Source organism: Stigmatopora nigra, chromosome 22, assembly GCF_051989575.1.
Source record: "Stigmatopora nigra isolate UIUO_SnigA chromosome 22, RoL_Snig_1.1, whole genome shotgun sequence".
NCBI lineage: Eukaryota > Metazoa > Chordata > Actinopteri > Syngnathiformes > Syngnathidae > Stigmatopora > Stigmatopora nigra.
The window spans coordinates 8,316,833-8,332,395 of record NC_135529.1 but is presented as its reverse complement, the minus strand read 5'-3'; the positions used below and the strand labels follow the sequence as shown (position 1 = coordinate 8,332,395).

At 36.6% G+C, this 15,563-nt stretch overlaps 2 protein-coding genes across 2 annotated transcripts; both read right to left on the bottom strand.

The window, feature by feature from the left end:
- Positions 1–516: 516 nt before the first annotated feature.
- On the bottom strand, positions 517–3,497 carry LOC144215786 (cholesterol 25-hydroxylase-like protein). The gene is made up of 2 exons (XM_077744923.1): positions 2,460–3,497; positions 517–1,224 (listed from the first exon to the last, which is right to left on the bottom strand). Exons 1-2 carry the CDS (start codon positions 2,897–2,899, stop codon positions 870–872), a joined length of 795 nt encoding a protein of 264 aa, XP_077601049.1. The 5' UTR covers positions 2,900–3,497; the 3' UTR covers positions 517–869.
- A 126-nt stretch (positions 3,498–3,623) lies between these two features.
- Positions 3,624–13,586, bottom strand: LOC144215784 (erlin-2-like). Its single transcript, XM_077744922.1, has 12 exons — positions 13,448–13,586; positions 12,490–12,656; positions 11,940–12,021; positions 11,752–11,798; positions 11,592–11,653; positions 11,392–11,517; positions 11,058–11,131; positions 8,954–9,012; positions 6,760–6,851; positions 6,585–6,674; positions 5,873–5,952; positions 3,624–4,897 (listed from the first exon to the last, which is right to left on the bottom strand). Exons 2-12 carry the CDS (start codon positions 12,594–12,596, stop codon positions 4,742–4,744), a joined length of 975 nt encoding a protein of 324 aa, XP_077601048.1. The 5' UTR covers positions 12,597–12,656; positions 13,448–13,586; the 3' UTR covers positions 3,624–4,741.
- Positions 13,587–15,563: the final 1,977 nt, after the last annotated feature.

The window sequence follows — 15,563 nt, the reverse complement described above, 5'->3', positions numbered from 1 at the left end:
GTTTATTCTTTTATTTAGTTGTTAGTTTTCTTTAAGTGTTTATTTACAGCGATGTATTTATTTAGATATTTATTTAATAATGTATTTAGCAATGTATTTATTTAGATATTTATTTATTTAGTAACGTATTTAGCTATGTATTTATTTAGTTATTTATTTGATGTACTCACTTTTTCCATCTAATTTATTTATGTTATTTATCAGTTCATTTATGTATGTACTTATTTTGTGATTTATGTAATGTACTCATTTAGTTATTTATTCATGTAATGTACTCATTTATGTATTTATTTAGTTATTTATTTATTTATGTAATGTACTAATTTAGTTATTTATTTATGTAATGTACTCATTTATTTATTTTTTCATTTAATGTATTTGGTCATGTTATTTATTACTTTATCTATTTAGAGCGGGTGATTTTCCATTTCCAACATGTGCTTTTCCGTTCTAAATCAATCAGAAGACAAATGAGGCATAGACATTTCATACTGAAGTGCAAAATAAAATGTGAGCTTCAGTCCATATTGTCTTTATGTATTCCAAAACAGGATGACGTAAAAACAGAAGGTAAAAAAAAAGTACTATCCCTGAAAAAAAGTGAACTTTGACTATTGACATTGATCTGAAAATAAAATATGCACAATAAATACATTTTTTTTACATTTTCAACAAAGCATCCTTGGCCCAAGAAAAGTACATAAAAACAATGATTTGGCATGAACATCTCCTGCTGCTCATATTGTATTCATTGGCTGGCCTTTGATGCCAAAGTTACTTTTTAAATCCAATTTCTGTCAGTTTGGCTTGTAGGAATGGAAATTGTTCTTCTTCTTGTTACATAACAGAAATCAGCACATTTTAGTCACTTAGCCCACGTTGTATGTCCCAAAAAGTTGGTCCCAGTGGGTAAAATAGGGTGCAAAGTTGACATTGTGCCGCCGGTGGTGAGCGTGATGGTGCGGAGCTCCACCAAAAAAAGGCACAAGTCTATGTAGAGCCCAGGGCAGATCATAGCCACAGTGGTCCTCCACTGCCAGCCAGGTGTTAAGGATGTGGAAAAGGATCTCACTCATGGGATGGCAGTTGACCAAGCGGGCACTGATTCGGGCTAGGAACATTAGGGAAAGCAGTTCGGAGGTGCTGGCATCTTGAGCTTGCAGAGCGAAGGGTACGTGGTGCTGATGGTGTTGTTGGTGGACGTTGCGGTACAACCAAGGGATCCTGAAAGGAAGCACATTTTTGGTTGAAAAAACTCAGTTTGTGGAAATTATGATTAAAAAAATCACTGTTATCGCATTGTTAAGTGAGTTCTAGAAACAAGTTGGAATACTCATTGGTTTTTATTGCTTATCCTCGGGTTCTTGTGGGGGCTACTTTAGCTAGCTAGAGCCAGGATGCGGAGTGTACTTCAAACTGGTTGCTAACCAGTGGGAAGGCACTAGTTATATTATTTGAAGTTACACTATCTGGAAGTATTTGACTGAAATCGGAAGATTGGGATTCACTTGCAAGATTGTCATTGACATTATTTACCATGAGCCGAAATCCTTTTCTTTCATGACATCATTGGTTTCTTCTATGCAGAGGCAAACTGTTACAAAAATGATTTCTATTGTATAATTTCAAGTTATGGATCTGTATGTGCCTTGATAATTGATTGCTGACAAGATTCTATCGTTTAAATAGTGTGTAAAAACTGGGATTTTATGGACTTGGAGATTGGCTATAACTTGTGAAACTATGAGCCAGATATGCGCATCCTCAACCCTTCCGTGATATTTTGGGCATGTTTGGAAAACGACAAGACTTTTTCTCATTAAAAAAAAAAGTCTGAAGCAATGTGGCAGCTGGCTTTCTGCTTGAAAGAATGTAAACATTTATTTATATGGGATGGAGTGGTTGTGTCCGATTCAAATCCAGACATGAAAAATGTAAACAAGTTGAAGAATAGCAATTCCATCACAAATTATATATAATCCGCTTGGACGGATGGGGGAAAAAAATTGAGGCTTCCACCAGCAGTGTTTCCAATACGTTAATTTTTTTACAATAAAAACTAAAAGCTGTCCGCCACAGTAATTAAAAAAATCAGAATCACTATAGTTTCTGGCCAACAGTAAAATAAGATTAAAACGTATTTACAAAAAAAAAATGGGTTGTGGCTCAGCAAATTTTAATCTATAAAATAAACTAACATTATCATGTGATAAAGAATGTCAAAAAGATTTTTTAAATATATATATTTTTGTTTTTAATGGGCCCTGGTGAATTTGAGAGAAACATGATACAAGGCATAGAGCCACAGTATACTATATACAAAATATGAGAAGTGGAGAGCCGCATTCACTTGGGCTGGGAGCCGAATGCGGCTCAAGAGCCACATATTCGCCTATAACAAAGGTTAAAATTAAGATAAAGGGGACGAAATAAGCATGCAATTTTCTAGGTTTACTGACCTGTGCATGCAAAGATGCCAGAAGAAAAAGAGTGAATCAAAAAGCAGAAAACAGGCGAAGACATCCACAAAAAGCTGCCAATTGCTCGGAGACCACTCGGGCAGTCGAGGGGGGCTCCTCGCCATCTGGAATAAAGCTGAAACCGGGAGTACGACGATCAGGTATCGGAGCGCCACCTTCCGAAGACACCTGAACCACGCGCCCACTGGGGGAGGCTTTTCTTTGGCTGAAATCCTCCAGGTTGCAAGCCGCCGGCTAAAACCGGACAACAGATCCAGGAGCAGAAAAGGTGCGCAAAAGATGACGTGGGTGAGGAAAGCGCACATAACTGGCAGGTGAGGGGATAGTAAGACCCCCTCGTGTTCACTCCTCACGTAGTCCCACAGGATTTGGAGAATTGGGGTACTCGGGACTCCACGCTGGGTGGAAGTTACATTCATCACGGGGTGGCAAAGTAAAAAGGCATTGTCATCACGGATCTAGTTTTTAAGTTGGTTGCGTTACCACTTCTGAGTCACAGGTACACGCGTGGATCCACGAGTGATCGTTTCTTGGAAAATGCAACACCTTCAAAGTAAAAGTCAGCCTACCTTTAAAAGAAAAAAAAAAATAAAAAATTAAATTAAAAAAAGGGTGTTTCCCTTTACGAACATCAGCATTCACTGGTTAAAAGGGAAAGTGATGCTGGACCCCCTTCCCCCCATGTTTTACAGCCTACGCAATTGGAGGAGGGGCACCACAAAAAGACCCTGTAATCATTAAAAAAAACTTGCAGTAAAGTATTGCATAGACAGAAGGTTGTAATTCGGCAACTGGAGAGGAAATGTTTTAAGAGGAATGAATAAAGCATTGTTCTAAAGTTCAGGCTGAATAAAAAGCAGTGAGAACATCATACTTACCATAATAAAATCAAATTAACACTTGTAGAGAGTACATACCCAAATTCTTGCCAAAATAGGACCTGTAAAAGGGAAAATTTGCATTCGTCCAAACAACCCTTGTATTAGATTTATTATTATTTTTTTGAATGACTAAAAATAAAAGTTAGTTTTTTTAACATTATAAGGCAGGTTGAATGATTTAGAAAACAGTTGTAATTGGAAATTTGGCTGTCATTCAAACTATGATCTTAAAATATGATGCAAGTCATAGTAGACAAGCCTATTCAAATAAATCCACAGTGCTTTATTTTCCACATGATATTCCCGCATTTTTTCCTAACAGTACAATTTCTTAGTCAATAGCTCATTTGCTACCATGGCAACGAACAGCCCAACTGTCGCTACCAATGGCAGTGAATGAGTTAAATACCCACTTGATGACCATCCCGAGATTAAAACTCCAATTTTCCTTGAATCTACTTTGATTTGAACCCGGCTCAAAATAAAAAAAAATATTTACAGTCCAATATGTACCCACAAACACATTCTCAAAACATTCCATAAACAGAAGTCAAGTTTTATAGTTTTAAAGCCTTACATTCTAAGTCATGCTTTATCATCAAAGCTTTTTTTTTCTATCTGCCCGAACTGGAACAGAAAAAAAAGGGGATTTTTGTGTGCCATTGACTGATCCCACATGTATGCATAGAGTTATGTATCAACAAAAGTGATTCAAGATAAACTCCTGAGTAGCCTCTATCATCACCTCAAAAACTACATGTCATGATAAGTTTATGTTCAGGGATGGTGGCGGTGAAAAAAAATTACGTTTAACACACTTTGGAATTCACTGAACCAGAAAAAAGGGTGAAAGTAATGAGTTGCAACAGTGAAAAAAGTCAAAAACAAAATATAAAACGTGATATTTTGGTCCATGTTTACATTTTGGAGGCTATTTTTTCAGAAAAAAAGTGTTTCCATAGGTGGGATTTAAGAATTGTTACTAATTTTCATAACATAAGATTGATCAGAAGTCAAATGATGAATAAACAAAAGGATTTTGGTGACGAATTAAAGATAAGACTTAGGATTTAAGCGAATCAAAACATTTTTGAATTCAAAATACTCCTATTTGACATCAAACTTTACCACATCTTTATCTTTAAGTGATAGTTAAGAGTTTAGGCTGCCATAAAGGGTCATAATTCATAATAAGAGTTTTTAATCAGTGAAAAAGACTGACAGTGTTTTTGAAAGCAGTGATTCTGAGATACTTGGTGTCAACATTGACCCTGGTCAGCAGGGTGTGCGTCTATGGGCTGGAGGATATTTCCACCTATTGGAGTTATTGTCCTCCAGCAACTAGTCCACCACCCGCTAGGTCCCCTGTTACCTTCTCGTCTAATCCGCGTTTAGATCCACAGCTGCCGAAACCTTCAGTGGGTTGCCCCCAGAGTCCATGAACATCTGTGGGATGTCGTTCCCAAAGTAGATTTTGCTGTTGGCTGCGATAGATTTGTACTTCATCAGCTGCAAGTATTCAGGTGTTAACTTGAGCTGCAAGAGACAAAACACAATGGTTGGTCGGCTGATAATTTACAAAAATCTGGTGCATTTTCCAATCAATTAAAGAGATTTATAGTAACAAATTTATTGTAGCGTGGAATGTAACATCAAAATCATTGGAAATAAAAGTTGTCGACAAGGGGTTTGTCTTTAGCGTTAAGTTTTTGGGCTCCCAATCAATGTTCCCTCAAAGTTGTAAATCTAAACTAATCTCGACTTCCTTGCGCAGCAGCAATCATATGGCGCGCAGTAAATAAAATCCAAACTTTTCCTTTTTTACCCCTTTCCCCATAATGGCGCCGTTTAAGAGGCAACCAGTGGCAGTAGCTCTGTCCACTCTTATGTTTTTCATGTTTTACATGAAAAATTAGAACATTGACATGCACCTGCTTATGGCAGGTGTGATACTGGTGTACCCATAGCAAGCAATGATAATGTCGCTCACACTGGTACTCTGTGTGCTCAGGGAGGTTGTCTTTCTGCCCAGAACAATGAAAAATTAGAGGGAAAATTGCTCCCAATAGCTTCCTGGTCATTTTTATTTGGCAAAAATATTTTCATACTTAATAATTGAATACTCACTTGACGGCAATTGTGATTATGGCTTGGTTAGACACTGCCATTGACAGTCAATACATTTGGATTGTGAACAAACGATTGTTTATTTTCTGGCACCCTCCTGCTTCACAAGCTAACTGTTGAAAGGGTGTATCCAACCACAGGCAGACCACATTTGATATTTTTCCCTCATTGTCAGCGGTAGACGATATGTCTTAGTACTCCCTGATGATGTATATTTTAGTGTGGTGTCATTGTAACACTACTTTAAACCAGTGGTTTATACACAATAGCTCTTTGAGTAGCACTCCAATGATCACAATTATGCTCTCCACAAATTGGTAGTGCTCAGCAGCCTGGCTCACTTTAAAATTCATGATCACATGGCTTAACTTGCTCTTTTCTTACCTTGTTGGCTTCTGCTGCTTTCAGTGCCGTGTAAAACTCTGCATCTGCTTTGGCCTTCTGCCGAGCCAAGAACGCTTGATCTATATAATCAAACAAAGTGAATTGTGAAAGTAGGATAAACAAAAGGTGGTCTTACCATCGCGTGCCGGTACTGAGATGGCTTACAGGTGAGTAGGATTGAGGTATTCACACGCTATGACTGTTTCAATTTCCCTCCCCACAAAAGCAAATATTTTTATGACTTAATCAGGACACCTGTGAATGAAATTGCCTCAACTAAAAAAAAAATAAGACTTGACACGTCAGAGATTGCGACATTCCATGAATTACATCTATGAATGGAACGTCAATCATATCATATTAGCTAGATATTAGTCATTACCAATATTGCAAATTTAAATGACTAAATGTTTTGCTTACCCCCAAAAAATAAAATAAATAAACATTCATTATCTGAGATCACAAGGGTCACAGGGGTGCTGGAGCCTATTTCCAGGAAAAAATAGGCAGGGGCACATTGGTTGCTAAGCAATTTCAGGGCAGAAAAAAAGACACTCCTACCAAGGGTTCAGGTTTTGAGAGGTGGGAGGAAACCCGCAGAAAACCCACAAAGGGCTAACAGAGAAAGTGCTATTACCAGGCTACCATGAAAAAAATATCCAACTCATAATTTATAAAGGGAATGATGTAAATGTCATCCTGGGATACGTACCCTCAATTTGCGAGATCTTTTTCTCAGTTTCTTTCTCCATGACTTTCTGTCCAAATTTGATTTGTGCCACTTGGGCCAGTTTTTCAGCCTCTGAAAATAATATGGAATGAATTAAGTCTTTTCATTTGAACTTGAAGTAAATTTGATATATCATGAATGTTTAAAAGAATGTTACCAATCACAGCTTTGATCCTTTCTGTCTCTGCCTCTTTCTCCACAACTTTCTGAGTCTGTTGTGTTATCAGCAGTTTTGTCTTCTCACTCTCCCTGAGAATAAACAAACAAAAAAATGATACCTCAAATCCATGTGCCACTGTTATCTCCAGTATCATTTTCACCTGCATCACACTTCAAAGTACATTATCCATCATCTTCATAACAAGGTTGCTTTCCAAATTTAAAAAAAATACTTACTTGTTATGTAAACTCACATGTTTTGGTCTGGCTAATATGTAAATGAGCATTTTATGACCATTCACAGTCTTGTGTGCTTCCTTGTTAATTTCACGATGGTTTGTTAAAGACAGTTCCTAAATTTCAAGAGACTTAACTGCCGCAGCAATTAATTTTGATTACCTTTGTAGGAAGAGCTTTTACATTTTATATGTTTAGGGAAAGTGTTTAAACTTGGTATTCATATAAAAGTGAGAAGTTGTGGATGTCTGACGCACAAAACATCTGACAGGCAAAATTAACTAAAAACTTCAAACTAAATAATATTAAACTTATTTAACTGAACATGTAAGCCCAACATCAACATTTCTAAAATTAAGAATTAATTCCTTAAACATGACAAATAATGATGGCTGCCATCAATTCCTTTAATTTTGGCCCATTTTGGAAAAAAAACTTTAATTAAGTTATGTACACTGTATAAGCATACTTATTAAAAAGCAGAATTCAACATGTTTGGAGATACTTCTGTCCCCACAATTCACACGCAAGAAAAGAATTAACCAGATGTGAGCATGCATGTTCCAAAAGGTGAATCATTTCTATTCTAACTTCAAATGGGGGTTTCAATAGTCAACAAAAGTTTCAAATAACATCAGAAAGATTTGCTTGATATGTTTCGTGTTGAGGAAAGAGTGAGAATTTAGGAACACTGCCCAAACAGAGCAAATCACCAAGTTGACAATTATTGTGTGCCAATAATGTAAAGCTGTGTGAGTTTATAGAACAGGCATGTGTTGAAACTTTTCCCTGCCTGCAGGGCCAATTTCAGGAAAAATCTTCTGATGCAAGAGCCAACTCGAAAACCTTGCACTTTCGTTTTTATTCAACAGAACATCGGAAAAAAAGATTGGCCTTTTATAATCTATTCTTTGTTAAGTTTAATTGCGTGACGTCCAACCTGTTTTGAATGAGGCGGATCAGTCAAATTGAATTGGACATCTGGCAGTGATACATGATCATTGAAGGTCAACCTTGAAATGGATTTGACATCTATAATTGTTATTAAACGAGTCAGGAAAAGTATAAGTCTATTGCAATATATCATTATTACTTAAAGTACTGTGTTTTCATGACTATAAGGCGCACCCCCGATGAATGACATTTTTTCCATATATAAGGCGCACTGTCAATTTTGGAGAAAATTTAAGACTTAAGTGCGCCTAATAGAGGTGAAAATACGGTAATTGCTATTGACTTCCAGGTATGAAGCACTCACTACACAGTCACCTCTAGAGCCAGCCATTGTTGATGTTTTGGATTTTTTTGTATAAAATCTTGCAGTGGGGGAGGAGTTATATGGTGGAAGATTTTGTAAACTAAGATGGCATCTGCATATTCAACAGTATTGTTTCAGTTCAGGCGTTTGTGCTTTTTTTAATATCCCACAGTGGTGGTTTATCGTTTTTGGTTTTCTGTTTTTCCATATATAAGGCGCACTGTCTATTTTGGAGAAAATTTAAGACTTTTAAGTGCGCCTTATAGTCGTGAAAATACGGTACTTGAAAAACTAAATGAAAATGTTCCATTGACAGAAAAAAAATAAACGCAAGAAAATCGCACCTAAGCTAGCTCGATGAATCGCATTTTTTTGGTCAAATATTTTATTGATATGAAACAGCTAAAAAAGACGCTAAAAAGTGCAACAGTATGCAGACTACATTTAAACTTGTGATGCTAGCCATATTCAATATTTTCATAACTAGCTGTGGGCCCATATAAACGGAGCAGCGGGCCACAAGTTAGCCCGCCAACCGTAAGTTGTAGACCATAATGTTTAGATCAGTTTTGCGAGACGATGGTTTCCTGTATGATATTTTTGCAGTGTGACTTCTAAGAACAGTCATTTTGGATTGAGACAAAACATGGAGGGGAACATTCCTTTTTTTTTTTTTTACACAACAAAGGCAACTTACATGAGCTCGTAGTTTCTGCGAATGGTCTCGGGAATATTGGGCTTTGTAACACGTACTGCCTGTGGAGCACAAAAGTCAAACCAGACCGAAAAGACCAGTTAGTTGAAGACAAGACCCCAGTTGTAAAACCTCAACATCCTCAATGTGACAAGATTGCGGGTTTCTCAAGAAAGAACAGAGATTGTTATTTCAACTGCTTCTAGTTATTTATAGGAGGCTTTGGGCCTCGCTAATAAAACCCAAGGGAGAATGGAAGACTCTGCTATGAAATGTGTGTTAATCTATGGGTTTGAAGGGGGAAATTTATCACGCACCCCCTGCCTTGAGGAGGAAAAAAAACATTGGATCCTATGAGGGTCTATGCAGAGGTTGTGAAAGCTAACTGTAAATGCCTTTTGGTCTTTTAGTGACACAATATACCATGTTGTACTAACCTGACATGAAACCCATGAGGGGTTGTGTTATTTTCACAAAGTATGTGGTGTAACCTTACAGCCTTAAGTTCATAGGATTAAAATATTTTGCGCAAGACACTGTACTAAATTGAGTTATATTTCTCATAGCAATTTTATGATGTTTTGTTGTTTATGTAGCTTTAATATAGAGTTGGAAATACATAAAGTGGCAGTAGTTGACTTAGTTTAGAACTTTATTTCATCCCGTATTTGGGAAATTTCTTGGTTGCAGTAGTAAGACGGACACAAGACACAGAAGACATTGTAGAACTAGTTAAGAAACTGGAGCCACACAAAGGAAGTCCACAAGGTAGGGACCTTTTGCAGACTGAGACTGGGGTTACCATACAGTCCCTTGGTAGTCTGAAGGTTTTAAAGATCATCTTCCTTGCCTTGATCCTCCTAAGCTGTCCTATCAAAGGGTGCTGTTCTTGTAAACTGTAGTTTTCCACTATTTCATACTGCATTGACTATAATGTACTTGCACCTTTATATTGCCTAAGCTGCGCCTGAAAATTTGAGACAAAATTGAGAGTTTGTTACTATATAAATATTTGTCTTAGTTCAGTTGGCCACGATACTGTAAAAACAAGTTGAGCTCATTTATTTATTCTTTATTTTTTCTTCAATTAAAGCTTCTCGACTATCACGGAGGTTTATGTGCAGTAAATATACAAATGGATTTCTGTTGTTTGCATCGTATTTCTAAACATTATCATAAAACTTTGAATCAGGAGAGTAGGTGCCTGGATAGAATAGAAATGTCGCTCCCAGCAGTGTATTTTAAAGTGTCAAACTTTGTCCAACATCTGGCAAATAGGGTTCTGGATACCCTAAGTTTTCACTGCATTTGAAGTTGGACAAGTGCCTAAAAACATAACATTGACTTTGGTGTCACCTTTCGTTACAAAGAGTTGTGCCAGAAGCGCTTTCGTAATATTGCACAAATTGTTATATAACTGCTTTCATTCAAAATTAATTAGCGTGTGATTTTTTAAAACCTGCATGGTAAACATATAAGTTACAAATACAGAAGGTATAGTATTAAAAAAACATTACAGGAATTTGAAATCCTTAACAAACTAAATTAAGCAAGAACTGTAGAGCTGAGTGGAAATATTAATTTTCCCTCACCAAACCTGATCTTGTACTTGTTGAGGCACGCAAGCTACTTTATTTTTCCGACCTGTCAATTAATCTGTTTATTTTCCTATAAAAAGGCATGTTAGAGCATCACTATACTCTATTTTCCATCTGTTCTTTATCTTTTCACATTATTATTATTATTATTTTTTTTTATTATTTATGGTTGGATCAGAGTGTCCTGAGTACTTAAGTGGAGCAGTATAATAAAGTTTAGATACAATAAAATATGGTCATTAAACACAACTACATTTATAAATAAGGCTTTTTAAAATAAATGTTTTTAAGTATACCTCATTGGCTAAAAAATACAGTGTTTGCATGAACGAAAAAAAACTCATTTTTTAAAAAAATCAACCATTGAAATATGAAATAAAAACACTGTGTAGCAATTCATTCATTCTGTGAAGCTTTTTTCTTTCCCATTTTAAAGACAGACTGTACTTTTTTGGCATTGTTGTTATTGGAGACAGTTAGAAATTGTTGTTTGTGTTAGCCCATTGTACCTGTATGATGAGACCTGGTGCCATGCTTGTTAGATCTTCTTGCAATGTTAGTTTCAGATTTTCATCGATTTGATCTGAGGGTTAGAAATTGAGTGTGAAGATGACAATACAAATGAACAGAGAAACTAGTACTATGCTGCAACAGCAAAAACAATGCAAAATACGTTGGCCATCTTTGCAACATTTTTTTATTCAATTTCACTATTTTATATTTGTTTATTATTTTACACAGTGCCCGGTTAAATTTCTATATGTAGATTGTTCCACTTTTTTTTTTTAGAATATGACAGTTTTAATATGTGATAAGGATTAAATTAGATTTTTTTGTACTTACCAAACAGGCCAATGTAGACTTCCTGCAGAGAGTGAACGCTGCAGAATTGGTTGAGCTCATGGTGAACCTTGTTAAATATTAAGGCTTTGTCGTAATCTGCGGTGAAATTCTTCACAATGTCAAACACTGCAAAGGGAAAGACAAAAATGGCATCAGACTTTTCCATTTCTGAAGGCTCATTAAGTTGTTTCAATTGTTACCTGCTGCTGGAACAAGGTAGTTCACCACCTCTATGCGATCAAAGTAGATCATCACACCACCACTAGGAAAAAAATTACAATAAAATCATTTTTTTAGTGAAACATCCTGATGAAAATGATGCCAATGGATTAAAAGCCAATAAAAGAGAAGATACCCTACCTGGTGCCACAAGGAACATTTTTCACTTCATCTGTCTGCAGTGTCGTCTAAAAGGAGATAATAATTACTAATTAATTCCTGACTCTTACCACAAATAAAATGTAAATTACGGGTATGAAATATATGGCCGGTGGGCCTGAAATTGACTTAAAGTCATATTTTAGTAGGACAGTGTGAACTTGAATCACCTGGACAGACTTGTAGGAGGTGATGAATGGAAGCATAAGATGGAAACCTGGTCCACTTATGGTGGTTAAGAGGGCTCCTCCCCTGTACAATATGGCAAACATGGAATCATTTAGTCAGGAAATTTATTAAGATTTATTCTGTCAGCCTAGCCTAGGGATTGGGGAAAAAAACTAAATTGCTGTGAGAATGGTTGGGCAGGTTTAATATTCACAAGCGTACAAAATTTCATTTTATTAACTTGTCTTTTTATTTTTTTATGGCATGAATATATTATGTAACAGGAAAACAAAGATAAGATTATAAAAAGTAATTGAAATATAAAATTGATAAGTTATTGGTGATTTCAAAAGAAACACTTGGGTCAGAAAGACATTCCTTGACCTTTGTGCAGAAATATTCCGATGCTATTTGTCCATTTTTTTTCCTACGATGAATTTCAACAGTCATTCACATTATGTTTATGACGTCCTTGGCAACAGGTATGAATCAAGTGGCTGTTTTACAGCTAAGGAGGTTAACTTGTGTATATATTAGACCTTAAGAACAAACCTGTAGTACACTCCAGTGTGTCCCTCATCGATCTTGTGCATCGAAGCTAAAAGTGCTGCTCCGACAAGAGCCACAGCAATAGAGAATACGGCACCCCATTGTGCCATCGTGCAATGAACCAATGGGAAGACAGCATGTGATGAGAGTGGCCGGTTCAACTCTGAATTCTGGAAAAAAAAGACCACAATCTGATGATTGGTATTAAGTTAATAGTTCCAAATTAAGTTAGTCCACATGTGTAGTAACAAAACATATCGGCTTCATGTTTGTGTACTGAGATCCAGCTTATCTTGTCATGAGCTGGGACTGAATAACCTTTTCACCTTTAAAGAGGATTGCCCCTCAAGTGTGAAAATGTGCACATAGGTGGCATGTTTTGGAAAATATCCACTAAAATTGAGGGGAATTCTTATTGATGCATTAGCTGCGGTGTTTGTGGATGCAATGGTTTTGTTCTTACCTGCTTTTATTAGGTGTTTTTTCTATATGTACTGTTTAGAAATGTGGACGGATTGGCCCTGCTTGCCCACTGGGTAGTTTAGATGCGCATAACACATAATACATGCATTTATTTAAAGTTATTATAATGATGAATTGAGGTGATGATTTTTCAATATTTACACTGGAAAATAACACCATTAAAATAAATCCGAGTTTATGATCAGGTACTTGTAATTCGGTGAAAGTTGCTTGAGTGATTTTCTAAATAAAAAACATTAAGTTTAGTGCGTATTATCTTTTCCTAATTCACAACCTTGTGTTTTGCGACACCTTTGCTACAAAAAGGTGGCTAAATGATCATTGAGCTTTGCGATCGCTACAATGTAGCAACACATCTACGAACACGCAGTGTTTAAAAAATATTTAAAAAATGTCATCGACTTGGATGTGATAACCTCATTTGTTTGACAGCATGTTAACATCATCGCGTTGCGTTTTTTTTCAGTGAAGAACGTACCTTTATTTGATCTTGATCGATGCTACAAACACCGAAAGACCTATCACATCCTCAATTGTGTCTTCTTCGCCTTCATTCTACTCCGGAAATAGGATCACTACTGAACCCTAGCGGCCATTTTGGGACATGTATTAATATTGTTTTCCAATTTTATATACTTTTATTCAATCTTTAGTCCTCTCACTTTAAATCAATAGGACATCTGTCATCTATTAAACAGAATGGAAAATATCTACTAAAGTATGTTATTTGAAGCCGTAATATACTGACGTTTTGTTTTTATTCATTTAACTTTTATCAACGTTATATTATATTATATCGTTATTTATATTAAAGTAATACAAATTGCAATTACGGGTAGTCATCTAAAAAAAAGCAGAAAATGCAAACATGTCAGTTATTTTTAAATGACCGTACTTGTGGTGACAGTAGTTTCCATCTACTAAAACTCTCATTGTAAATGCATTACCCTTTACGAACAACAGACGGCGACAAAGACCAGAAAATAATTATGTCAAGTGGCTCCAGTTCAAAGACTATACTTACTGTATAGAGCAAAAACTTGGCATCAGTATATAGTAAAGTATTAATTACCAACTATACTTGTTTTCCCAATGTTCACACTATGTGAATCAGATCTGCAAAAGGGGAAGAAATTCATAGACCTAAGTAAAAAGAGAACAAAAACTCAATTTTTGGAACAAAATGTTCAAAAAGAGACATAAAAGATACCCTTCATCACCTGCAATCTTTCAGGTCTTGACTCCAAATGGCAGTGGCACCTTATTATTAGACATTGGCCTGCTGGAGAAATTCACTGAGGAGGAGAGTGAACCCAAAGGTGTGCCAATGGCAGCTCTGTGCTTTGCATTTTAAACAGGTTGGAGGAACTGGGGGGAGAGAAAGGGAACAACAGAGCAAGGGAAAAGAAGTTTGTCAGAGTTCATTAAGTATCAAGGGAACATCGCTGGAACTGGCAGCGTAAGCCGCGCCGGGGCCCTAGTGCCATTAATCACGACTGACAAGAAACTAGAGGCTGAGGGAGGCGGTGGAAGGGGGCGCAGGGAGGGAGGGAGACTGCCAGAGACTGCTAGTCATTATAGCAAAGGGTCCCATGCAGTCCCAAAAAATGTTAGAACACTTGGGGAACCTACGCATAGACCAGGGGCGTCCAAATCTGTTTGGTTCGCGGGTCACATGAATGCCAACTAGATCTCAGGTAGGCCGAATCAGGAAGTGAACGTTAACGGATGGTGCGAAATGTCAAAATGGATTGGACGTCTAGTGCCATTAATGGCATTGAAAGATGAGTATCTATAGGCAGTTTCGATGAATTGAATATCTATTGTTCTCAGTAGGATATGCACTATTTTGTCTCACTTCAGTTTAGGACAAGGGTGTCAGACTCGGGTTGGTTCACGGGCCGCTTTAAGGTCAACTCGATTTCATGTGGGCCGGACCATTTTGGATATAATATTTAGAATTTTTAAAATCATAAATGGATTAAAATAACTGGATTAAAAGCCCTGAATATTCCGTTTTTATAGATCTAAAACACTGTTTTTTTATTTTAGCTTTTTTAATATATTTTTAGATTTTACAAAATGATTTTTGAACTAAAAACAAAAAATGATTAAAAAATTACAATTATCGATTTTAAAGGGGGAAAATCAGGACATTTAATATACATCTATACTCTTCATTTTAATTTGATCCTAAAACAGAAAGTCAGCACTCATGATTTACTTTCCCGGGCCACACAAAATGATGCGGCGGGCCAGATTTGGCCCCCGGGCCGCCACTTTGACACCCATGAGTTAGGGTGCTCACAGGTCGATTACAGTTTTTTTTTTTTGGCATTTGCAGGTAATATCCTGTTGGTTTCGGGTCATTTTAAGTTTTTTTCTCTCTTTATATTAACTCATTGAGTTTTGATGGCCCTGTAGTGCAGTAGTGCACACCCTCAGTCGGGGGGTGTCAAACACCAGAAGCGCTTTAGCATCCCTTCCTTTGTTTTACAGTATACAGTCATCCCTAAGTCATTTATTTTAACACTGGGCCCCCTACTTAAAAGTCTGCACAAAAGAAAAAGGAAAATATGGCAATTACACAGTGC

What these genes read in the sequence shown, in the direction of transcription:
- LOC144215786 (XM_077744923.1), bottom strand. Translation starts at nt 2,899, where the DNA reads ATGAATGTAACTTCCACCCAGCGTGGAGTCCCGAGTACCCCAATTCTC. An exon ending in TGGCATCTTTGCATGCACAG is followed by an intron (nt 1,225 to 2,459) that starts GTCAGTAAACCT and finishes GCTTCCTTTCAG; the next exon opens with GATCCCTTGGTTGTACCGCA.
- LOC144215784 (XM_077744922.1), bottom strand. Translation starts at nt 12,596, where the DNA reads ATGGCACAATGGGGTGCCGTATTCTCTATTGCTGTGGCTCTTGTCGGA. An exon ending in CACACTGGAGTGTACTACAG is followed by an intron (nt 12,022 to 12,489) that starts GTTTGTTCTTAA and finishes CATATTGTACAG; the next exon opens with GGGAGGAGCCCTCTTAACCA. An exon ending in AGTCTACATTGGCCTGTTTG is followed by an intron (nt 11,132 to 11,391) that starts GTAAGTACAAAA and finishes TCTAACCCTCAG; the next exon opens with ATCAAATCGATGAAAATCTG.